A 27,259-nucleotide genomic window follows, 5' to 3' on the forward strand; every position below is an offset into this window, starting at 1 on the left:
ACATGTAATTTATAATACTGGTGTCTTAGTGGCTACTGGGCATGCTCAGGCACCAGGACCCACGTTCCCTATGGCCATAGCCTGTTTAATACCAGTTCTCTTCTATGTATATGCGTCTATAGAATAAATGTGATTTCTATATCACTGGTATATTATATTTAAATTCATGACATAAGACAGGCTAGGGCTACATGACAACTGCTGGTAAAATTGCACTTGTGACCCAAATAGTTTCTTATCAGAGAAAAAGCTGCATGCAACTTGCAATAATCGCCAAAACCCAACCATATAAGAATTCTTCCAATTTTATTCCAATGATTCCATGATTATGATTCCATGCAATTATTCCATGGTTATACTGTGGCTTGCACTGTAGAGCCCTAGCTTTATTTAATAGGTGTGAATATAATGTATGGGTGGATGTTAATATGTAACATTGTATCCAATATTTTGTAATAGACTTTACTGCACATACAAAAGTAACCGCAAGAATAAAGGGATTTATAATATGACTTGTGTTAGTTTCCTGGCATAAAAAAGTCACAAATATCATCTGGTACTGGGTGGGCAGGTCTTAGTGGAGAGTCGTGTTCTTTGCTGCACATCATATCTACTATCAGTTACGCCAGCACCTGGAATAAATTACTATGCACATTTAGTCCAGCGTAGATTTGCTTATCTGGTCAACAAACTGTCAGATGATACACCAAATTTATTAAGAGGCCTATGCCTTGACGCATCTTACTCCAGTACACTTCTGTTTAAAAAACTATGAAGAACAAATGGTCCATACATAACAATTCAACTAAACCCAATGGGGTTCCCAGACTATAATGTCCTGTTTGCACTAAATATGTATACAGGTGAAACTCGAAAAATTTGAATATCGTGCAAAAGTCCATTTATTTCAGTAATGCAAATTAAAAGGAATTTCATTAATGCAGCTTAAAATTAGAATTTTGTGAAAAGGTTCAATATTCTAGGCTCAAAGTGTCACACTCTAGTCAGCTAATTAATCCAGACCCCCTGAGCAAAGGGGACCTCAAAATTTTGACTTTGCGGTTTCATAAGCTGTAAGCCATAATCATCCAAATTATAACAAATAAAGGCTTGAAATATCTCGCCTTGCATGTAATGAGTCTATCTTATATATTAGTTTCACCTTTTAAGTTCCATTACTGAAATAAATGAACTTTGCACGATATTCAAATTTTTTGAGTTTCACCTGTATATATACACTGAACAAAAATCTAAACACAACACTTTCAGTTTTGCTCCCATTGTGCATGAGCTGAACTCAAAGATCTGAAACATTTTCTACATACACAGAAGACCCATTACTCTCAAATATTGTTCACAAATCTGTCTAAATCTGTGTTAGTGAGCACTTCTCCTTTGCTGAGATAATCCATCCCACCTTACAGGTGCTGATTAGACAGCATGAATATTGCACAGGTGTGCCTTAGACTGCCCACAATAAAAGGACACTCTGAAATGTGCAGTTTGATCACACAGCACAATGCCACAGATGTCGCAACGTTTGAGGGAGCGTGCAATTGGCATGCTGACTGCAGGAATGTCTAACAGAGCTGTTGCCCAATGCAATGAATGTTCATTTCTCTACCATAAGCCGTCTCCAAAGGCGTTTCATAGAATTTGGCAGTACATCCAACCGGCCTCACAACCGCAGACCACGTGTAACCACACCAGCCCAGGACCTCCACATTAAGCATGTTCACTTCCATGATCGTCTGAGACCAGCCACCCGGACAGCTGCAGCAACAATCTGTTTGCATAACCAAAAAATTTCTGCACAAACTGTCAGAAACCGTCTCAGGGAAGCTCATCTGCATGCTCGTTGTCCTCATCGGGGTCTGGACCTGACTGCAGTTCGTCGTCGTAACCGACTTTAGTGGGCAAATGCTCACATTCAATGACGTCTGGCACGTTGGAGAGGCGTTCTATTCATGGATGAGTCCCGGTTTTCACTGTTCAGGGCAGATGGCAGACAGCGTGCGTGGCATCGTGTGGGTGAGCGGATTGCTGACGTCAACGTTGTGGATCGAGTGGCCCATGGTGGCGGTGGGTTTATGGTTTGGGCGGTGTATATTATGGACAACGAACATAGGTGCATTTTATTGATGCCATTTTGTATGCACAGAGATACCGTGACGAAATCTTGAGGCCCATTGTTGTGCCATTCATCCACGACCATCACCTCATGTTGCAGCATGATAATGCTCGGCCCCATATTGCAAGGATCTGTACACAATTCCTGAAAGCTGAAAACATCCCAGTTTTTGCATGGCCAGCATACTCACCGGACATGTCACCCATTGAGCATGTTTGGGATGCTCTGGATCGGCGTATACGACAGCGTGCTCCAGTTCCTGCCAATATTCTGCAACTTCGCACAGTTATTGAAGAGGAGTGGACCAACATTCCACAGGCCACAATCAACAACCTGATCAAATGGTGACCAAAGCAGACAGGCAAATGGTGGCCACAGCAGATACTGACTGGTTTCCTGCCCCCCCCCCCCCCCCCCCCCCAGTAAGGTAAAACTGTGCACATTTCAGAGTGGCCCTTTATTGTGGGCAGTCTAAGGCACACCTGTGCAATACCATGCTGTCTAATCAGCACCTTGATATGCCACACCTGTGAGGTGGGATGGATTATCTCAGCAAAGGAGAAGTGCTCACTAACACAGATTTAGACAGATTTGTGAACAATATTTGAGAGTAATTGGTCTTGTGTATGTAGAAAATGTTTCAGATCTTTGAGTTCAGCTCATGCAAAATGGGAGCAAAACCGAAAGTGTTGCATTTATATTTTTGTTCAGTGTATTTATATATACAACTACACAATGTAACCAAATACTACAAAACTATACATTTTATAAATTACACACAATTGACAGATAATTATTATCCTACTGCACAGCAAAAGGCTCTCAGATGCCCATCTGTGGTCTGTGTAAACACCTAAGATCCTCTGGCGAGGGACTTTTATGCCATGACTAAGATCGTTTCACATGCTCGAAACATGTTGGCGTTTTCAATATTTTAACCTGACAATTTCCATGGATTAAATAAAGGAATTGTATATATTTTCATTGGTGCTGGAACTCTGGATTCTATGTTTCACATGCAAGTCGGGTGACCAGCCCTGTATTGTTCTGTGCACGAAGAAGGATTACAAGGAGTCGTGAGTTCAGGTGAGTTCTTTAATTTATTACTTTCTGTGCTTTCCCTGAAGGGAGCCTCTCCTGCACTTGTGCTGAACATGTCCGTTTACCACTCAGCACATGCGCAGAAGAGAATCTGTCCACTGAGCACATAAAGGGGTGACATGGCTGAATCACAGTACAGATGCCACCTTGTGCCCTATGCACACAATGACAGATAGTACCGTAGCATAATGATTTTATTACATATTGGGTTGTTGGCTATTTTGTTAGTTGCTTATAATGAATATACTTTGTAGCATTTGGTTTTATATATATACAGACATTGTAGGTATTAGGCATTTCTCTGTTTGAGATGCCAGTATTTTTTAGTGTCTCAGAGCACAGTCTTCTTGGTCATTAATGCTAGCTAGATGGTAGAATAAGGAGTAGACATCTAAGAGAAGCATCCTAATGCAGATGAAGAATGAATGGAATGCGAGGACAGTCAAAGCATATATTTCATAATATTTTTTGTTTGCAGCCTTTATGTCTGGAAAGTATGAAGGTCAGGACGTTCTTATCTCACTGACGCTGCTTTCTTTACATGGGTACTCTTTTGTCTGTTCTTTATTCTTTCAAAGAAAGGGGGAAACCCAACCTACCAGAGACATATCAGGCTACTCAATGATAGGGGTGTGACAGCACCAGTAGAGGGCACTATTTTGCAGTTTGCTATGGGGCACTCTGTTTTATGTACACTACTGGTGAAAACTAATGATGGGACATAATTATATGTATAGTTTGTGGAATGTGACTTTGACTACCTTCACTTTCTATAAACTTTTGTCTATCCATAAATATATCAAAAACTGTACAGTGGCAATATATGGTGTTTAGAGCTGCATCACTATTATTGATTGTGTTCTCATACAACTGAATGGTCTAATAACTTACTCTTAGAGAATATTTGAGATTTGAAGCTGATTTTTATGACAGTTACATATTTTGTGCTATTATATATTACCGGTACTTATTTTGGTTAATTTACTTTATACTGTCAAAGATTATTTATAGTACAACATAGTGAATAACATATGCCTCCATCTTTTGGGGGTTAGCTCCATCTTGGAAACTGGGATAACAGGTAGCTAAATGGGTGCCTGACAAAACTCAGAAGTTCCAGTTGGTACCAAAAGATGGTGATCACTGGCTGTACCGTCTCCCATAGCTTCAGAAGGCAAGCTGGGATGTACAGTCTATTGCACACTACCAGTGATGGATACATAGGAACATTTACAGTGCTAACTCCTGACAGATAAAGGTTCACTTTAAGATCCTAGCTCCGTGGTGATTTGCGGACATGTGCAAGTCATTATGAAATCATGTGACATGACTGCAATGCTTTTCTGAGATTAAAAAATGCAAGTGACCTTACAATGGTCACTAAAATCCAACTTTTTATTTATGATTTCTTGGCATTGCAGATGGGGTATTTCCGCAATGCGCATTCATTTAATGGAATATGACACTGATTCATATGCAGTTAGTGGTTTTAATATATGGCATACTTGTTACTTTCACATAAGCTAATTGACTTCTGTTGACATAGCAGTGCACTTATTCCAACCCAAATCGCTTTCCGTCAGGGCACAGGAAGCCTGGTCCCTGCTATGTCTGCATACAACAAAAGTGCCACATACAGCTATTATCTCCAGTCCACTAGACGTCTATATGTTCTGAATAGAAACAGAGAATGGCTAATTATCTAGGAAGTTACCAGCAGATTGTAAATGCGATAAAATAACTGAGGCATTGATGAAGAATGAAAAACTAAAGTTATGCATGTAAAATACAGCGATACCTGACGCATATGTCAACTCAAGTCCTACATGATTAGAATAGCGAAGACAGATTTCTGTGGGATTTTGTCGCAGTAACAGCATCCTTCTGGGGTTTTTTTTATCTGAAAAATGTCCATAGGAAATGTTTGCTTGTGACAACTCCAGTCCTGTCACCAATGAGCCCCCCTTTATTACCTTCTGTTTAATGACTAGTCAGTGCTGGTCATTAAACAGTTTCAGTGAAGTTTTTATTCTTCAAGAAAATGTGCCACCCATTAGTAAATAATTATTATCTACACAGTTCACATTATTATGACCACCCAGAGAAACTGCCGTGTGCAGCATGGACAGCAGCTAGACGGGCTGGGAGTGACTCAATAAGGTCTTGGGAGGTTGTCACAGGTATCTGGAGCCATGCAATGATCCCACAGCTGCTGGAGGGTGCTTGTGGAAGGATCCACAGAGTGAACATGATGATCGAGGTGGTCCCACAGATGCTCAATTGGGTTCAAGTCTGGGGACCTAGGGGGTGAGGGTAGTACTTAGAAGTCTTGGCCATGCTCTTCCAACCAATATCACAGATTTCTAGCCATGTGAAATGTTGTATTGTCCTGCTGGAACATCCCATGTGCCCCAAGGAAGACAGACAAATCAGCAAGAGTGTACATGACCTGCAAGTATGGATTCATACCCAAATTGGTTGAGAATGCCTTCTACATGGATAAGTAGGCCCAGAGGATGCCATGAAAACATTCCCCAGACCTTAACGCTACCAGCACAAGCTTGTGTTTTTCCATCGATGACTGCAGTGTGTTTGTTCTCTCGCCTGACAAGCCAATGTCTATCCATTCGATGAACAGAAAACATGATTGATCAGAGAAGGCATCCTGTTGCCAATCAGCAGGGGTCCAATTCTGATACTGCCGTGCAAATAGAAGCCTTTTCTGCTGCTGCAACTTCCTTAGCATAGGTGCAGTGACCATCCCTCTGCTTCGGAGCCCCATACACTGTAGGGTTTGCTGAACTGTTGTTTTAGACACACGTCTGGTAGCCCTCTGGTTCATTTTGGCAGTGAGCTGCTACACTGTAGCATGTTGGTTCGACCTCACGCACGTTCGTAGCTGAAATTCACCTCACATTAATGGCACATGGTGCTGTGCAGTTTCCATGTCTCTTATTTGCAGTAGTGCCATTTGTCCACTAAAGATACACTTTCACTACAGAAGCATATGAACAGTTCACAAAGTGCACAGTTGCAAAAATACTGCCACCCTTGTCCTGAAAACCAATAATCATTCCTTTTTGCAACTATGATACATTTCCCCTTTTACCCATGACAGCAATGAGGGATATGTGTGCAGAGAGCCTATCACACACCTTATATACCCACCAAGCCAGCTCACGACACATTACTTCCTTCATGATCTACAAAGAAAGTAGGATGTGGTCATAATAATGTGCTTCGACTGAGTATTAGCTTGTAAATTATATATCAGGGGATATTGAGCCCAAGAGGAGTTTGCCTGTAATGATTGTTGGTCCTATGGACCTTATTACAGCTGATAAATCATTGATCTTGTTTTTACTACTTTAAAATGTTTAATGTTAAGGACAGGTTAAGCATTCTAGAACTTTGCATTGTGACGTTGATTTGATACCTGCTTTGTCTGCCACCATGCCAAATATCTTTGGTCAAATTTAAAATGATTTGCCATCCCTACTGTAAGTAGCTTTTGCTAATTTTGTCTTCAAAGGAACCACACGTTTCCAAAGAACCTTGGGGTTGGGAAACACTGTTCTAGAGGAAAGCAGGGATCAAATTAATATACTGGACTCTGTAATTCTTTGAACATTTATACTGATGTTTCCATGCCAATAACACCAAATTTCTGATGTGTCACAGAAGCATGACCCTTCACAATCATCTTGACTCCTGGATAGGCCCAACATAGTATTTTGCAGGAACCTAAAAGGGGACAGAAGAAATCTCTACAATGCCAATTTTCAGGTAAGTCAATCCTTGGGCATGTGAAGCCTCATAACTACATTGTGTCCAAAAGCTGAATGTACAATTTCTTATTTTTCATCAGGAAAATCGAGGTCATAGACACTTTCCCTCGGAACCTTCAATTTTGCTGCCCCATCAGTATCAGTTTCTGAAATAAAGTTTAAGACTCAACCAGGGTCCAGCTTCTTCACTGGTCGAAATCTCACTCAGACTGAAGCCATTTCAACTAATTGTTTCTACTTAAAGTAAACCTGTCACCAGGATTTTGTGCCTAGAGCTGGGGACATGGGCTGCTAGATGGCCGCTAGCACATCTGCAATACCCAGTCCCCATAGCTCTCTGCGCTTTTATTGTGTTAAAAAACAGTTTTGATCCATATGCAAATGACCTGATATCAGTCCTGTGTCCGGAGATGAGTCCAGCGGAAAGGAGCCCAGCACCGCCCCGCGTCCTCCGAATCTCCTCCTTGCTGGCTGACGTCACAGAGCTGGAGCGCTGAAATCTCGCGATGCGCGAGCTAGCGCATGCGCAGTGTTGGCATCATGTTCATTCCCTGTACTGGCATCAGCACAGGGAACGAACTACGCATGCGCTAGCTCGCGCATCGCGAGATTTCGGCGTTCCAGCTCTGTGACGTCAGCCAGAAAGGAGGAGATTCGGAGGACGCGGGGCGGTGCTGGGCTCCTTTCCGCTGGACTCATCTCCGGACACAGGACTCATATCAGGTCATTTGCATATGGATCAAAACTGTTTTTTAACACAATAAAAGCGCAGAGAGCTATGGGGACTGGGTATTGCAGATGTGCTAGCGGCCATCTAGCAGCCCATGTCCCCAGCTCTAGGCACAAAATCCTGGTGACAGGTTCCCTTTAATTGCATCATAGTTTTACATAAGGACCTCATTCAGGACCATCATTTTTTTTTTGTTGCTATGGAGTACTTTTTGCTCCCTACCAGTTCCATGCCTTTCTTCATATGTCCCAGTTCCCTGACATTTTTTTGCACCTGCCTCACACCCTGTCTTCTATGAAAACAAGTTCCATATTGGATTTGCAGTATATTAGAGTGGCATAAATTGCTTGCTTGCTTCTTCAGATGGATTTTCAGATGCCTCCATACCCTCATAAGGGAGTCATAAAAGCTCTATACCCACATCATTTCTACAAAGTTGGGCAAGAAGAGTGAGTAGGAGTGAGTAGGAGAAGGGTCCAGACAATTAGAGGTGATGTGGTCTGGATGACTCTGTGGAAAACTGATGCAAGCTTCTTCTAAAACTGAACTTTTGGGTTAAATTTCCCCTTAAGACTTTGCATATCGGTAGACTTTAACTGATTTCCTTTACAGCAGTCTCCAATCTATATAAATGTTTTGTGCTGGATTTAATATGTGAATAATTAGACGAAGAAATAGCCAAGTTAACTAAAACTAAATATATAAAGTGACACTTTTACTCCATTCCTCTTAGACAAAGCTGACGTTTCCACTGGCTGCTTGAAAGTGAGTTTCTTGGAATATGGATCTATTTTAAGGCTGGTTTATTCTGATCCATAATTGGCACCATATGTGAACATACAGCATCTGCTGAGAATGCTGGGTAAACTGGTCTGCTGGAAAATTCTTCAATATTGTTACTGTGCCTTTGCAACCTAGAAGGTGATGTTTCATGTACATGACACTGCTGACTATCGTCTTTTTAATTGTATCAGTTGTTTTTAATGCTACTCTGTGCCCATCAGGGCACCATGCTTCGTCTACAAGCTAATGAATGAATCATAAATGTTTTATAAGCCTAATAAATCTCAAATACAGTTTCATTATTCTATTAGTCTGACACATTTCATTTCTACTTAGCCATTCCATAACAAGATATCTCCAAGAAACAGCTAAATAGAATTTTTAGCAACTTGGCAAAATACTTAAAAGTTACTGTAAAGAGTTTTATTTTAGATGGAAACATACTTTTAAGGGGTTCTTCACTTTGGACAATTCTGGTTCTGTCAGTGTGTTCAACCATAGAAATTATATATTTCTTTATTTAATAGGTATAACTAATGCAGGGAAATCATCACTTTATAGGGAAATTACTTAGTTGGAGCACCAAGGGGCATGTTGCAGCACAATGAGCACTGCTACAGCTACTCCCCGTTGCTCGGAACACTCCCCCCCTGACATTTTATTGACAGGACAAGGAATCTCTTGCCTGTCTTCTGTGCCTGCGCACTGCCTCAAAAACTCAGCAGATGACATCATTGAACCTAGAAGTATTCCTTCTTTGCCTCTTAAGCCAAGGGCACCACTACTTCTGATTCAATGACATCTAATAGCAAGTTTTCAATTTCCCCGCAGTGCCACCACAGGGAAAATGAAGCATTACGTAGTGCCTATTCAAATGAATGGGTTGCTCTTAGGCTCCATTCACACGTTCGTAATAATGGGTCTGCATCCGTTCTGCAAATTGCGGAACAGGTGCGGACCCATTCATTCTCTATGGGGACGGAATGGTGCTGTCCGCATCCGCATTTCCGTAGCGCGCCGACGATCTTCCGGTCCGCAGCTATGAAAAAAAATAGAACATGTCCTATTGTTGTACGCAATTGCGGATAAGAATAGGCATTTCTATGAGGGTGTCGGCAGGGTGTATTGCGGATCTGCAATACACTACGGACGTGTGAATGGACCCTTATAATAGATAATGGTCTATCCCCTCTATTAATTTAAGGTTTCCTAAAAGGCTATTTGGAAAAGAGTTTTTGAAACTAGAGGACCTGTTTCAGATGACCCATAATCTATGTTTTCAGCTCCACGACCCTGTGATTTACCGAAACCAAGATCTATGAAATATCAGAAGACAATGGCTTTGCTTCAGAGAACAGTTTTACCTCAGAAATGCATCTGAATATCCAGCGATACCGCAAGGAATGTAAAATGCTGTATTTTATGTTACTTTTGAGAAAAACAATTTTAATTCGATATCCTCTTTTCTTTTTTGTCATGGCCAAAACCAACATATTTTTATTGGCTGCATGTGCAAGCAGGGAGTGAGAGAGAGACATGGAACAGATTTGTGAAGCTCGGCCATGACAAATATGGCCGACGTCTTAATCCAAATCCTACAATTTAATGGATGATAAACGCGCTGGTTGGAGACACCGGTAATCACACTCACTTACAATAACAGCAGAGTATTAGAGGGGTTTTGCAGCTGATAATTTCACTTATAAATGTACAAATCATTAGAGCGTGCCTGCTGCTTTCTAACAATGGAGGAAAACATTTGCTTTATCTATGTTAAAAAAAATCTGGACTAATGCAAACATTATTTAACTATATCAATGGAAATATTGCTGCTTTCCACTGTAATTCTCACCATTTACTCAACCCTCTGCATCTCTGGTCTCTTCACTTTCAGTGGGCAAGAAGCTTGTTCCATTTGACCATCAAGCAGCTGCATTTCCCAGGAGTGCACTGCAGTCAGCTCTTGATAAACCCTGTCCCATCTGGTTATCAAAGCTTTGTCCTCTTGAATAGAAAATAGGTTCCACTAATGAAGAGTGGACACCCCCCACCCCCCTCCACCCCAATTTCATTCTCCACTGTCTAGAGAGAGATATAGCAATATACTTCTACGAATGAGTGCTTTACAATGAGATCACTGTGCCAACACTGAGAACAGAGAAGCTACTGAGCATGTTAGTCCAGCACTGAATGTAGGACAAGAATAATGGCCACATGAGAAACAGCAGGGGGCGCTACCAGAAAGAAAAATGTAATGTACATGAAAACTGAACAATCTGAATTATGGGGTGTATGAAAAGTTATGGAACTCTCTACTACACTTTTAATGTTTTTCAATTCCTCAGCAAGATCTCCCGTTTCTGTCACTGAATAGAAGCATTCTGCTCACAGAGGACCTTTACAACAAACCCTCAACTGTGATTATTATGTCTGTACAGCTTTCAGTATATGAAAACAATTAGGTTACTATTCACAGACAGCAAGTCAAGGTTTTGAAAACAGTAAGGAATTGAAGAACAGAGTAAGGGCTCGTTCACACGACCGTTGGTGTCCCGTGCCCGTGCTGTGAACCGCAAATTGCGGTCCGCAATGCACGGGCACCTTCCATGGGGCAGGCGCATGGGGATTGCAGACCCATTCACTTGAATGGGTCCGCGATCCCTCCGTTCCGCAAAAAGATAGAGCATGTTCTATCTTTTTGCGGTGTGGAGGCACGGAACGGAACCCCAGAAAGCGCTCCGTAGTGCTTCCGTAGAGTTCCGTTCCGCATCTCCGGATTTGCGGACCCATTGAAATGAATGGGTCTGCATCCGTGATGCGGAATGACAACGGAACGGTGCCCGTGTATGACAAATTCAGCTCTTCTACATCTGTATCATCTCTCTAAGGACTACTGCACTCGAACATGTGCGCCCCGTGGCCGTGCTGCGGGCTGCAATGCACGAACACCATCCGTTGGGCAGCCGCAGTGGATCGTGGACCCATTCACTTTAATGGGTCCGCGATCCGGCCGTTCCACAAAAAGATAGGACGTGTTCTATCTTTTTGCGGAACGGAAGTACGGGATGAAACCCCACGGAAGTACTCCGTAGTGCTTCCATAGGGTTCCTTTCCGTGCTTCCGTTCCGCACCATTCCGCATCTCCGGATTTGCGGGCCCATTGAAGTGAATGGGTCCGCATCCGAGATGCGGAATGCACACGGAACGGTGCCCGTGTATTGCGGATCCACAAATGCGGTCTGCAATACGGCAACGGGAAGCACACGTTCGTGTGCAGGAGGCCTAAGAGCTCATGATATCACCAGGACATGACGCAGCTGTAGGTGACAGGTAACAATAGCCACTGCACCCTGTTTCATGTTTATTTTTTGACATGAAAACGCGGCATTGCTTTCAAAGGGGAGCCTAAGTTTGTTTTTCTCAACATAAAAATGGGTCTCGGCTCACGAGGAGTTACATTTCACACCCTGCTGTACATTCCACAAATTTTATTGGTTTTAACGTTTGTCTGAATACACTGTTACAGCAGGAAATGGGTTAAATACAGCTTTATGTAGAAGGTAACTACCTATTTACTCCCAGTCCTGCTCAAACAAGAACCTGTCTGCCTGTGGTTCAGAGAAGACAACTGGGAAATTACTCAATATTATACATATATATTTCTATAGGAAAGTGAGCACCCCTTCTAATGTCACTTCTTCTTTGGAGCAGTATAGGAAAAATACATTGTTATAAAAAAAATGCTATGAAAAACGCAACACACATTGGCACTTTTTCAAGCAGGACACAAAAAAATGGATGTCTATGGGACAAAAACTTCATGCAGCAGTAAAAAAATTAAATAAATTAAAACGCCATTAACTCCAACGATACATGTTTGCACCGCATTTGATATCTTGTAATACTGATGTAATGTAGCATTTTTTTGCCTAAACTTTCTTGTAAATACCTCCAGTAAAAAAAAAGTAACACAAAAAACTATGTATGAATCCAACCTAACAGGAAAGCAAAGCAGCGTGCCCACCTGACTGGTAAATCTGCCTTCTTAGGGTGCCTTCACATGTGGCAGATTTTGTGGCAGAAAATTCGAGGGGTAATCCAAGACTATTAAAAGCCCCCCATATCCCTGAGCCCCTCACACTGAATATACTTACCTCGCTCGACGCTCCCTGAGCCGTTCCTGGTCCCCGTACTGTCGCGGCTGCTTCTCCGCGTGCGTGGATGAAAACATCCGGTGTCGGTGGGGAGCAGGCAGGGACGGAGAGGAGCCTCCCTAGTGTCACTCACGATGCTAAGGAGGCTCCCCCTCGTCACCGCTTGCCATTGGCTGCTCCCCCCGACACCGGATGTTTTCATCTGCGCATGAGGAAAGGCAGCAAGGGTGGTGCGGGAACCAGGAGCGTCGCAGCGAGCCAGGTAAGTAGATTTAATGTGAGGCACCCGGGCGTATGAGGGCATTGAATAGTCTTGGATAACCTCTTTAATCGACTGAAAATCAGTCCCATTCATTTGAAAGGGGCAGCAAGCACATGGATTTCTGCAAGCCCCATTAAGGTGAATGGAACAGATTTTCAGTCTCAGAATTTTCTGCCACAAAATCTGCCGTGTGTGAAGGCGCCCTTATTCAGCAATGTTGCAGCCATGGCACAAAAAACAAAGCAGGTTTGTCATACAGGAGTCTTAGAAAGTTGGGTGCAAGCCCCCATGAATGCTGAAATAACAGCCATAGCGGTTGTAACACAGTTCACAGGCTGGGTTTAGATGGATGTATTTTGTCTGGATTCTGGATTTAATACCCAGACCCCTGTGGTTATACTGAAGAGATGTTAAACCACCACAAATGCCTATGGTGTTGTCAATTTGGTTCAGCAGAATCACAGGGGAGATACAGTCAAAATATGGGCACTTTCATAAATGCAGTATCAAACAGATGCAAATGCACTCCACCGACACAATCAGTGCCCTCATTATAAGGCCTCATGCACACGACCGTTTCTTTTTGCGGTCCGCAAAACGGATTTCCGTTGTTCCGTGATCCGTGACCGTTTTTTCTTCCGTGGGTCTTCCTTGATTTTTGGAGGATCCATGGACATGAAAAGTGAAAAAAAAAAGTCAAGTTTGCATTGAAAATGATAGGAAAAACGGACACGGATCACGGACACGGATGACTATCTTGTGTGCATCCGTGATCCCATTGACTTGAATGGGTCCGTGAACCGTTGTCCGTGAAAAAAATAGGACAGGTCACATTTTTTTCACGGACTGGAAAAACGGATCACGGACGCGGAAGCCAAACGGTGCATTTTCCGATTTTTCCACAGACCCATTGAAAGTCAATGGGTCCGCGAAAGAAAACGGAACAACGGCCGCGGATGCACACAACGGTCGTGTGCATGAGGCCTTAGAAGGATGAATGTAATGACTATACAGTGAACATAGACAATGCTGCCATACCGTATACATAACTAATGCTGCCATCAGGGGCGGACACAGACAGCAGAGGGCCCCTGTGCAAGGAATGTACCTGCCCCCCCTCCCCAAACCACACATACAGACATAAGTGCAAATAAAAAACATCTTGTTAATATGGGTCAATATGTTTACAGTATGTATTGTATATATATATTTTTCATAGTAGGCCATGCCTCTAACTCTGTCCAAAGCATAACTATACACACCCAGTCCCCTTAATGCCCCCACATAGTAATTATCCCCCCTTTGTACCTGCCCATAGTAGTAATGGCCACACTGTGCCCCCTTCACAGTAGCTATGCCCAGATGTGCTCCCTTCACAGTAGTTATGCCCAAATATGTGTCCCCTTCACAGTAGCTATGCCAGATATGTGCCCCCTTCACAGTAGCTATGCCCAGATATGTGGCCCCTTCACAGTAGCTATGCCCAGATATGTGGCCCCTTCACAGTAGCTATGCCCAGATATGTGGCCCCTTCACAGTAGCTATGCCCAGATATGTTCCCCCTTCACAGTAGCTATGCCCAGATATGTGCCCCCTTCACAGTAGCTATGCCCAGATATGTTCCCCCTTCACAGTAGTTATGCCCAGATATGTGCCTCTAACAGTAGTTATGTCCAAATATGTGCCCCGTTCACAATAGTTATGTCCAGATATGTTCCCCCTTCACAGTAGTTATGCCCAGAGATGCCCTCTTCACAGTAGTTATGTCCAGATATGTGCCCTCTTCACAGTAGTTATGTCCAGATATGTGCCCTCTTCACAGTAGTTATGTGCAGATATGTGCCCTCTTCACAGTAGTTATGTCCAGATATGTGCCTGCATTGCTGAAAAAAAATTATGTTTTATTATATGCAAATGGGGGCGTTACGATTACTCCTAGAGGCTCTGCTCTCTCTGTAACTGCCGCACCATCTTCACTTTGACATGGCCAGTTGTGATTACATTTTCACTGCCAGGCCCTGTCAAAGTAGACAGGGAAGGGCAGTTGCAAAGAAACCGGAGCCTGTACATGTAAGGGCAACGCCTCTGTTGCTCCTAGAGGCTAATTTGCATATAATAAAACATCATTTTTCTCAGCCATGTGGGCACATATGAACATGGGACCAACACAGATGTCTTCAGCTGCCAAGTGCATATGCAATAGATCAGCCAGTGTCATAGGTACAAAACTGCTGACAGATGCCCTTTAAAGCAATTGTCTGGGTTCAGAGCTGAACCCAGACATATAACCTTCTCCCCCCACTCAGCCCCTCTGACATTTCATACTCCGATGCTCTCCCTTGGCCTGCGCTGTAAAGCATAGGGCAAGGGCTGTTTTGTTTACAGTCCTAGCAGTGTTCCCAGTGATGTCACCGGCACTGATGGGCGGCTTTACAGGCTAAGACAGCGCGAAAGCCCATCCATTAGTGCGGTGAAGTTACCACGCTCACTGCTAGGCAGAAGCCCCCCGCCCACATAGTACCCCTACAGTGCCCTTAGTACTAATAAGGCACCCCTAATAGAAATAAGGCCAATCTATAAGACACTCCTATGGAGCCCTCAGTAGTAATGCCTTCCACCACTGCCCACAGTATTTATAATGTTCCTTGCAGTGCCCCCTGTAATTATAATACCTCTTGCCGTACCCCCTGGAGTTGTAATCTTCTCTGTAGTGCCCCCCATACATTATAATGCCTGTCCTCTCCTACAGTCTTCTATACCATGCAGTCCCATGTAAATAACACCAGTCATCTCCCCCCAATCTTCTGTATGATACAGTCCCATGTCAATAGTTCCACTCCTCTCCCTCCAGTCTTCTATACCATGCAGTCCCATGTAAATAACACCAGTCTTCTCCCACTAGTCCCATGTAAATAACCTCTATTCCTTACAGTCTTCTATAACATACAGTCCCATGTAAATAACTTAAATCCCCTCCTTCAGCCCCCTCCAACACATAGTCCCATGTAAATAACATCACTCCTTACCCTCCAGTCCTCTAAAATATCCAGTCCCATGTAAATAACACCAGTCACCTCCCTCCAATCTTCTATAACATACAATCCCATGTAAAAAACATATCTTTCTTATAGTCTTCTATAAACATACAGTCCTATGTAACTGACACCCCTCCCCTCCCTTCAGCCCCTCTAACATACAGTCCCAGTTAAATAACATATGTCTCTCCCACTAAGCAGGGTGGAGGTTTAATAGGGGAGAACCACATTTCCCAGCATTTCTCTGGCACTCACATTTATTCCATGGCATCACAGGTGTCCACTGCTGAGTGCTCGCTTTTTCTGCACTGATCAAATGATAGTGACCTCATCACAGGTCCTACCACCACTTCCAGTGTTGAAAAGGTCACATGACTATGATGTCATGGCAGGTCCTTCAGCTATTGAGTATAGGCAGAACAGGCAGCAGGTTCACAGTAAGTCCAAATCAGCCCCCCCCCCCCCCTCCACCCCAAGGTGACCAGGTTACCCTGGCAGAGGAAGGGAGGGAAAAAAAATAAAATAAAAAATACCTCAGCTGGCACTGGGAAGGGCCCCCCTCCCTCTCTGGGCCCCTGTGCAGCTGAACCAGCTGCACAGGCGATATGTCCGCCCCTGGCTGCGATACTGTACAAATGCTGCTCTATACCAGCAGAGGGTCCCAATAAACAGTGACATCTTAGGATCCCCTGTAGGCAGTACTGACTTCTGCCAGCGAAGTGCACCCATAAATAGTGCCAGGTGTGCGGCCTATACATAGCCAATATGAGCTGTATAAATACAATTGCATTCAGCTCCCTCTGGTGGCAACTGTAGGTAGAACAGCTGTAAAAGCACTTAGCAAACACTGCTAAGGTTAGGTTAGTTTAGCCTTGTTCCCTTTTCCTCATGTATACGCCCCTGAGGATCCTGGTAAAGCTATGCAGCAATCCACAATAACACACACTCAAAAGAAGGAATCTAGTTATAGCTATTTGCAATGAATTTGGGGGTTTACAATCGCTGTAACACAAAAAACCTAAGCACAGCTAAATGATATTAGGGGAAATGTTGTGACTCACATATGAGCCACATTATGATCTCCTTTCGGTATGTTTCTTTCCAATTGTATCACCATCACCCTATTTCTTGTGCAATGATCTACCCGCCAAGTCAGTGAAATTCCTGGAATCCAGAATGGCTTGCCATTAATTAGTATGGAGCCCTGGTTAATCTTCCTAAATGATGCAGTGAAGAAATATGATTGATGGACAAAGGGTTAACTGAACTGAAAAACCAGAAGTCTGCAGCTGACTCCCTCCCAAAGACCTGTGGCTTTCTGAAAATATGCACCAGAGCTGGCTGTTCCTCTGTGTCCTGGCAGTCAGGCAGAGAGGCTGAGGCTCCACGGTTCTGCTGTGTTTCTATTTAATGCACGAACCCTCACCCAACCCCCCCCCCCCCCCAAAAAAAAAAAAAGAGAAAAATTAAATTAGTACCTTTGCTAAATTAGTCTAGGCTGCAGCCTGAACCAACATGCCTACTGATCTTTCTTACATCTGATGAGGAATATTTATGTGTTACATTTTGCATACATGGGATATCCCTGGAAACGTTCTTAACATCACATATACAGTTTCCTGTGGTGCGTGAGCGTGTCTATGAATTAATATGGAATGTTAAAGGGGTTTTCCAGTTTCCACAACATCTGACATATTGTTTAGATGTGTCAGAAGATTAAGAGAGTGGAATTATTGAGCATTTAAAGGATCCTTGTTTCTCAGGGATTGTGCAGTGAGGTTCTGTGGTGACCAACTGATTATGGAGGGGTTATGTTTTTGTACCACTGTCCCTCCGTTGGGAGAAGTTGCTGACGAGTGCACATTTCAGGGAAAATGAGGTCTTATATGGCACGCCTTCAAATGCCTACTCATTTTTTCATTGGCTCTCTACTTTGGCTGCTATAGGATTTCAAAGTGGAGAAACCCATGATAACTATGACATCTCCCTCTTAGTGGCCACCAAAAGCCTACTTGAAGTCAAATCCACAATCTTCTAATAAGTTTGAGTCCCCCTACTAATCAGACATTTATGGCATAGCTTTTAATAAAACCTTATGCAGCTGTCTAATATACACTTTACTACAAGTTTCAAATCCTCAACATCTTACTGTAATATAGACCCAAAAATGGAGCAAGAAAACAGGTGTCTGATACCAGCCTACCTGCTCATGGCCCCCAGACCAGGCTATATACTTACCATCCTTGCTCCTGGTTCTTGTTCAGTTCCTGAAGATGCAACTTGTCAGGAGCCAGTGCAATCATGCCTGGAGCTAATCAAGAAGCAGGAACAAGGAGGCAAGTACACAAGCTCTCCTCAGAATTGGGTTATGTGACACAAGGATGTCTAATCTCAGTGGATATTAGTGCCAGTTTTCCAATATTCCACACGTAAAGCTTGCATTGGACATTTAAGCCGTGACCCATCTGTCTGTCATTGCTCTGCTGTCGCCTGATGACATAGTCAGTGGCTAACAGATACCCTGCCACTAAGCTGACCGCCCGCAAACCTTTTATAAATTTGTCCATGCTGCATTGTGTGTGCCAGGTGGTGACAGGGGGATCATCAGGTCCTGACTAAGCAGAATGCTAGCTGGCCTTTTCAACCTCGCCCCCTCCATCCTATCTGCACTCACAGAGGTCAACCGTAAAAGCCATAAGTTGATGGCACAGTGGCCAGAGGTAATATTACATAGCACATCCACACCACATCAACCATGCAGGTGACTCTGAAGCCTTTGCAGTTACACAGGTGGACACACAGGCGATAGAAGCCCACCATTGTCACATGGGACATGTTTTACCTGTACGTTGCACTTTCATTACTGATCTAAATGAAATACTGTAGAACTTCCTTCAGATATGTCTGGTAGGGAGTACGTAGAGTAAAAGAGCTTCAAAGCAAATATCAAACTGGGCACCCATTATGGTAAAGGGTTTTGCCATCCTACTGGATGTAGTTCAAAACTGTTTGGTGTTTGTATCCCCTTCATCAACTTTCAATTGTACAAACACTTGTTTACATATGCGCTTTGAACGCCAGCACTTTGTTCTCACGGAGGAACAGCCTACCGGAGTTCACTGTTTCCAGCACAGCCAGATACCACTGTGGATCGCTGGATCCCCATTCACTGTAATGGGATCCGGCTGGGATCTGGACGCTTTCTAGCATATATGCCAGCTTTCAGCCAGGCAAAAAATGTTGCGAGTAGTATTTTTTGCCCAGCCGAAATCTGGCATGTATGCTGGATACAGTGAATTCCGGCAGACTGTTCCTTCACCAGAACAGACTGCCACAGTTCAAAGTGCCTATGTGAACCCAGCCTCAAGAAGACATAGACCTTCAAACATGTTGAGATAATACATATGATGGTCAGGTCCCGCCCAGATACTGTAAGTGATGCTCCATCTTCGGTTGTATTTATGGCTGCAATCTAATGAAGGACACTTGAAATAGCTCCTAAAATAAGTCGTTTTATAGGGACAAGTATTTGGTACAGGCTGATGTTAAAAAGGAAGGTTTACAAAGAACATTTTGGGAATGCCTGGTTAAGATATTCAGATGCAATAGTCACCACAAATAAACCCATCTCAAAAACCTCAAGTAAAAGCAGACCTGATGACTAGCCAACAGATAAATGCAAATCAACAAGAAGCCATATCATGACAAAAACCCATCAGGTATGTCTACATGCTATGTTCTATTCATAAGGGAATATGAAGACCTTTGACCAGCCTGTCCTCAACTTTAAAGGTAAAAATACTGCCTATGCACCCAATAAAAGTTCTGCATAAATATTACACATTAATTACACCATATTTTAAGAGAACTGAAAACCTGTTCCTTTCCCCAAAAGTCCTTGTGGTCGTACTTCCCATGGAATTGTGTGTGAATAAAAATGATCAAAGTATGTCTAGAACTTGAAGGCAAATCTATCCTCCAAATAGCAGTTACTTGGTATGATTAAAGAGATGGAGTTTCTCTTGGTTCCTACATACAAATTATGTAGGGTGTTCAACACAATGTCTAGCTTGTGCGTTAGCAAAATACCCACTGAAGTGCAACTGGGCAAAATCAGCTCCCCATGCTTTAAATCAGTCCCAGGTAAACACACTATGGCAGCTCAGTGCATGCAGATGAATGCTGGGCCAGAAGCCAGGTGAAGCAATGTCTGAAACGCATAAGCTGAGCTCTTCTTTGGGTGTACATGCAATATTTTTAAGATGGAAATAAAGTTCTGTTTTCAACTTATCTTTGTATCCTGGAGAATTCCTCTCTTCTATGTAATTTGAGCCCCCAAATCATATGGCCTTGTTATTGTTACAACCTCTCTAATGCCTATGACTTTTAATATTAGATATTAGATTATCTTGCATTATGGAACTATAAATAGGTCAATCATATCATATATTTTTGTGCAGAAATACTAGCAACTCGCTGTCCATTAGGCCAGATTCAGATTATTATGTGGTGACATTTTATCACATAATACATCTGCAATGCCCAGGCATTGGATCAGGAGAGCTTGAGAGCTCTAGATGCTACAGCCGTTATGTACAAAGTGGCTTAAACTGACTAACTCACCTTTTACAAAAAGCTGCCATTGAAGTATACTCCTTTTTCCTAACGTGTTTATTTTCTGTCGATTTTTCTTTAATTCCTTTTTTCTGCAAATGATTGTGGGGGCAGACATTTTGCCTGAGCTGTTGCTAACAGCTTTTTGACATATGTTTACAGCAGCCCCATGGACCAATGGCACAATGAACAGGAGATGACTTATTGCCATCTACGGCAGAGTTATCTAGACATACTATGTGACCTTTGCAGAGGTCATTGTGCAGGACGGGGGAGAGGATAAGCTACTGTGAATGATGTTACCTGTGTTATCTCCACAGAGGTGTTACCTGTCATTATAATCCTGACTGTGAAGATAATCACTTAACTACCTAAAAGTGATCTCTACAGTATACAGAGAGGCTTTTAGGAATCATATTAAATATAGCCTGTGACATGAAAAATACAAATAACCGCCAAAACGTCTTTAAAAATATGTTTACCATAAAAACTTGATTTAAACAATAGAACTTTTTTCTGATTAAACAATCCCTTTAGGGGGCTACAAAACTCAGTAACATCAAAAGTAGACAGTAAGAGATTGCAGCCCACGAAACCTGGTCATTAAAGGTGTTATCCCATGACTAATGTAGACAATAAAAATCGAGTACATGATAATCGCTCTCTAACAAAGCTAGAACCAGCCCTGTACCTCACATGGATCCAGAGATCTCCCCATTCATTGCTCTGCTACATTTATATGACTATGGCAGCTCAAGGGGAGTGTCTTCTCTGCTGCAGCTCAGGGGGCGTGTCCATTCTGCTGCAGCTTTCAACCTATTAATCACGGTCCCTCAGGTGACTGTTGTGAGGAAATCAAGGAGATTGGCTGAGCGTGGAGGAATCTAACAGCCTTCTTGATTTCTCTTGATTCAGTGTTGATAGGATTAATGACGACTTCCCTTTTCTCAGCTGTTGCTCAGTGGTCATCACTTCTACCCTTTATAGTCTCACCCCACCCTTCTGACTATGCGGTTGATAGCTTCATTTGGGTTTGGCTGAGCTGGTGTGAGATCCTCTCTGGTGTTCCTGTTCTTCCATCTCTACAGAAGTTAAGTGTCGCGTTTGTCTGTATTTGTTATATTCCCTGTTGTTGTATCTGGGCCTGAGACAGAGACTTCCATTCGTCCATCTGGGAAGGAATGGGTTGTCTCTGGTCCTATACTTATTCTAGGGCCTTATAGGGAAATCAGGGCCTAGGTATCCTGCTTATGAATATTCCTATCTTCAAGGTCTATTCATATTGATAGGTAGTCAGGGCCCGGATTAGGGTTGTCTAGGAGGTGACCTGTTTCTTCCCTAGTTTCCAGGCCCAGTTACTGTTCCCCTTCCCTCCTGTGTTCAGTATGGAGTCCCCCCCACACACACACACTGACCGTGACACTATAACAGCTCAGGAGGCAGTTGAAGAATAAAACTGAGCATGTGCAGCCATCTCAGTGAGCCAGACAAAGAGGAAGCAGGTAGTGCTTTACAGATACATTTTATTGAATAACTCAGTGGCTAGGCAAAAAATTTTATTACATGCAATTACTAAAGGATTCAGATCCAGGTGCTGGTTTGAAAACCCCTTTAATGGAGCCTATGGACTATAGTGGTGCTGTTTCTGGAAAAAATGCAGACAACCCCTTTAAAATAATGAAGTAGTCCTATGCAAGGTAAGCTCACATGTAGCAGTTTTGTGTAGATGACACTATTTTTCTCTGTTTTTGCAAAAAATAAAAGAATGTTGTCATTTTTACACAAAAGGGTCAAATATAAAATCATGCAAACATTCCTACCATAAAACCACTGACAATGCTATATTATCAGCTGTGCCAAATGACTAAATAGATTTTGCTATCACTAATAAAATTTGCAGGGCTGCATCTATATCAAGATTTATAAGGCAGCCACTGGCCTGGAGATTACAGCACCCTTCTAATAGCAGGTTACACCCTCTGTATTTTTCATATACATTCTTCTCCTGAACTGCACACTGGCAATTGTATGATCTGCAAACGCTAAGGTACATTTTAACCATACAGTAATATCCAGCTAATGGAAACAGATGTTTAAGCTAGGCCGTAGTGGAAGCATAAAGTGGCATCTTCAGACATAAATCTACAACATCATTAGGTGGTAAATTGTTCTGGGATTTCACCTACCACCAACAGCTGAGACGATTAACGAGGGAGAAGAAGGAGTCGTTTCACATCATACGAAGCCTTAAGACTGGCATCCTTACCATTTCGCCCACGCCTCTTAGAGATCCTACAGCAACCACAACAGCTGCCGTTGCTCCCAAGCCATGCCCAATTTCCACTGCCTGAGATGCATACACAACCAAGCATATACTACTATCATCTTACCAATGCACAAAAAAAAAACACGTAAAGTCAAAACACATGGAAAAACAAAGGCGACAGAGAAAGCTTCCACTAGCATTCAGAAAGACACAAAACCATATAAAGGATCAAAAACAGCACAGTTCTAACTACATACAACAGACACAAACAACTGGAAGGAAGTGTCTCATCTATAATTAAGGTAAAGAAGTTCGCATAAAGGAAATTTTAATACTGGCAAGCATTAGGTGGTAATGAGGCAGAACAATATTCTAGATGTATACATCATATAAATATGATGGCAAAAATATAAAGAAGATGTAAAAGATTGCTACATAGCACAATAGTAATGACAGCAAGTACAGTATTCCCGTCATATCGAATGTGACACATACTAGTCCTATTACCAGTAGGTAATATGGGGAATATAGGGAATGTGATATTGCTACACAAATTAGTGACACCGCCAATTATTCCCATTACATAGAATATGATACTGTTACACATTCTAGTAATGTTACTGTCATATAGAATGTGATATTACTGGACACACTAGTGATGCCACCAATAAGTACTGTCATATAGAATGTGATATTACTGGACACACTAGTGATTCCATCAATAGGTATTGTCACATAGAATGTAATATTACTACACACACTAGTGATGCCACCAATAAGTATTGTCGCATAGAATGTGATATTACGACACACACTAGTGATTACACCAATAAGTATTGTTGCATAGAATGTGATATTACTACACACACTAGTGATGCCACCAATAAGTATTGTCGAATATAATGTGATATTACTACACACACTAGTGATTACACCAATAAGTATTGTCGCATAGAATGTGATATTACTACACACACTAGTGATGCCACCAATAAGTATTGTCGAATATAATGTGATATTACTACACACACTAGTGATTACACCAATAAGTATTGTCGCATAGAATGTGATATTACTACACACATTAGTGATTCCACCAATAAGTATTGTTGCATAGAATGTGATATAACTACACACACTAGTGGTGCCACCAATAAATACTGTCAAATGTTTAATCATTTACCAAGCTATCTAGTCAGTATGCTGTCATACTATTGCCCACACCATGATACCACCAGTAATGTCAACAAAACTGATCTTTACACAGTGATAATATCCCACTCATCAGTAATGCCCCCAATTAGCACTGACCTGCATACTGTCATACTACTCAAGACTCTGATAACACGAGTTAACATTGTCCCATATGCAGTAACACTATACCACACACTAGTGATGCCACCAATTATTACTATCCTATATACTGTGATACTACTGCACCCCACATGTGGCCTCCAGTTAATACTGTAATATCACCCTATCAACTGTTCTATATACTGTAATGCCACTATACTATACTATCAGTACTGGCCTATACATTGTAATACTACCACATATACCAGTGATGCCACCAATTAACACTTCCTGTCCCCAGTGGAGCTCACAATCATAATACGGTCCTATGTGCTGTAATACAACCCCACTCACACAGCAGTGATGACAGCAATTACTGTGCAGCACACTAATGATACCATCTACCAGTTAATACTGCCACTTAGAGTGAGACGCATATTGAGATGACACATCGTGTATGTACTTTCATACAGTATATCTTATCGTACAAATACATACATACGCCAGCAATGCCACCAATCAAAACTTCCCACATTGCACATAAACCCAGCGCTCTATGGATATATGTAAGTAAATTATAAGTGAACCCCCATCTACCCTGCAGGTCTTGTCCCTGAATACTTGGGATGCATTCATTGCTTAGTTATATCAGCCCTATATGGAGGACGACAGAAGTCTATGTAGATAAAAGAGACAATAAGACCAATTTGCGTATACACGGCATAGGCGGTTATTATGTATATTTAATATATGATTACGGTTATTATCGCATTATTATGCACTCATTACTAGCAATGGCCAAACATTGACATTTTTGAAAGAATTTTTGTTATTTGAAAGTATCACTCATAACAGTAATCTGTCATAATTTGTACACATTAAGGAGAACATTAGGAAAAATCTATCTACAGATAGCCTAGCAATATAGAGTGTGCCCCTAAACTCTAGAGCCGTCTGCCCAGCATCAGCCCTCACACCTGTTGCATCTGCACACAGCAGCAGTCTCACCTCTGGCGGAGTCTCTGTGATCCGGGGCTGTCTCTTTGTCAGTGTGTGCTTGCAGTCTTTAGACTTGAATCATTTAACAGCACTCCCCTCCTCTGCTAAGCACAGACAGATTGGATGTCCTGTATGCGCTCTGCAACTGGCTGTGTCTGTCAAAATACCTCTTCTCACCACAGTGAGCAGGGCCTGCTGACGCCGTCTTCCTGCTCTGTGCCTCCCTCTGCTTCCAACAAACTTCTGACTCTGCTTTCCTCTTTGTTTTGGAAATTTCCTCCCATCCACATTTTATCAAACTATTGAAATACTATCTATTGAATGCTTTTTCCGCGCATATTTTTGGAGACCTTAAAGAAGGCCAGGTGTATCTTTGCTTACAATTTTTCATATTTTTAAGTGTCCCCCTAACAGTGGCATAAATAATGCCGTCATAAGAGTGCCGGGCACAGACCCAAAATATTCCAACTGCACGTGATCTCTGTTTCTAGTTGTAGTTATCTGTTTATGTGCATTTTTTGATACTGTATGTTCAGTTTATTTTTGGGTGCAGCGGTGGCGGAGTTGTGAGGAGGACCAGTGCTGCCATTATAGTAGGAGGTTCTTATAGTGATGCCACAAGTATTGGTAAGGGGGGACAAGAGAGTTGCTCTGGCTTCGTGGCATGGGCATGTCTTTCAGTCGCTATATGACAAACCTAAGAGGAGTCCATGGAGTGCTTTTGGTCAATCTTGTTCCCACCATGGAGCAGTAAGCCAGCTCTTGTGTGTGAATGTGGCAATCAGTCTACTTAAGAGATGTCCAATGCACAGCAGCTTCAAAAACCTGAGGTCAGTAGCCGGAAGAAGCGCAGTCGCGCGAAACGGCCGTCGCTACTTAGCGTTCTGGGAGATACGAGTCCACCCCAGCCCTGTTTTTATCTCTACTCATATTGATGAATAAAGAAGATTGATGATTCCAGTGGTGAGTGCCGCCTGTTCTTTTCTTTGTCTACAATCAAGTGTTCTCCACTGTTCTCAGTTTTTTGAAGCTGCGTGAGGAGGACATGATCCCGTAAGCAGCCACTAAAGCCCCTGTGTAATTATCTGGCTGTACCAAACCCCGTCACCTCTGAATGTCACTGTCACTACTGGTTGGTAACACTGAAGACTGTGCCTCTAGGCATGAGAAGAGTTGTACCCAATAAGGTACTGTTGAACGCATGGCCTCTCTGTGTCCTATCTCTACTATTGCACTTTGAATGTCCCAACTTCACACACCCAGCAGACAGATACCAGGGGCACACAGAGATGAGGCTTCATAGCAACGATTAAATGAGGTCCCATACTACCACAACACCTAAACATGTTATCAGCTTCTTGTTTGCCTTCTCCCACTTTAATGTTCTTTGGGTTACTTCCACAAACCCCTTTTTGCACCCTAGTACTAGGGTGCAAAAAGAGTACTAGCCATGGTGCCCATTAAATGTGCCAGTGTCCCAATAACAGAGGCAGCCCTAATACCCACACAACAAATGCAGTCCTAGTACCCCATCCCAATGCCAGCCCCACTACCACCCACAACAGCTGCTGCCACAGTGACCCATAATAGAGGCAGCCACATTGCCAGTGCCACCAGCATGTTCCTGTGATCATCACGCCTTGAAATATTTCATGGTACAGTTGGCGACTGCACGGCTAGTGTATGTCTATAGTCTGTGTATTTTTCCGAACCTCGCTGTCATCTTCCTTCTTTACTCTCAGACACACCTATGCACACCTCTGCTTCCTCTATTTCTCTCACACACAACAAAAGATCTCACATTCCATGGGAATGTGGCAAATATGAGATATTGGCATATAACAAGTTGCCAGCTGCCAAAATCAGCTTATTGAGATATAGGAGATTAAATGGTGAGGTGAATTTACGGCCATTGTGTATGTGTATTGTTTGCTTGGAAATTCCCGCACTGCAGATAAGTACCATCATCTCAGATCACTATAAGGTAGCGATTCAGCGAACACTCAGAAAACATGCAGCACTCCATTCTTACAATGGAAAAGGTGATCCTTTTAATCACCACATAACTGCGACGTTGCAAACCATATGATTCTTTCTCAAGAA

General features: G+C 42.6%; 1 protein-coding gene across 3 annotated transcripts in view; it reads right to left on the reverse strand.

Annotated features, from left to right (window-relative positions):
• Positions 1-27,259, reverse strand: part of SYNPO (synaptopodin) — a 113,016-nt gene that overhangs the window by 24,062 nt on the left and 61,695 nt on the right. The window contains exon 1 of one of the 3 annotated variants that reach the window (XM_040440520.1): positions 16,240-16,446. The exons of the other annotated variants lie outside the window; for them this stretch is intronic. Coding sequence (XP_040296454.1) covers positions 16,240-16,255 — 16 coding nt within the window. The 5' untranslated portion in view covers positions 16,256-16,446. Of the gene's footprint in view, positions 1-16,239; positions 16,447-27,259 lie in introns of those variants that run through there. 3 annotated transcript variants of the gene reach the window in all.

The sequence above is a fragment of the Bufo bufo genome, chromosome 1 (assembly GCF_905171765.1).
Source record: "Bufo bufo chromosome 1, aBufBuf1.1, whole genome shotgun sequence".
Classification (NCBI taxonomy): domain Eukaryota; kingdom Metazoa; phylum Chordata; class Amphibia; order Anura; family Bufonidae; genus Bufo; species Bufo bufo.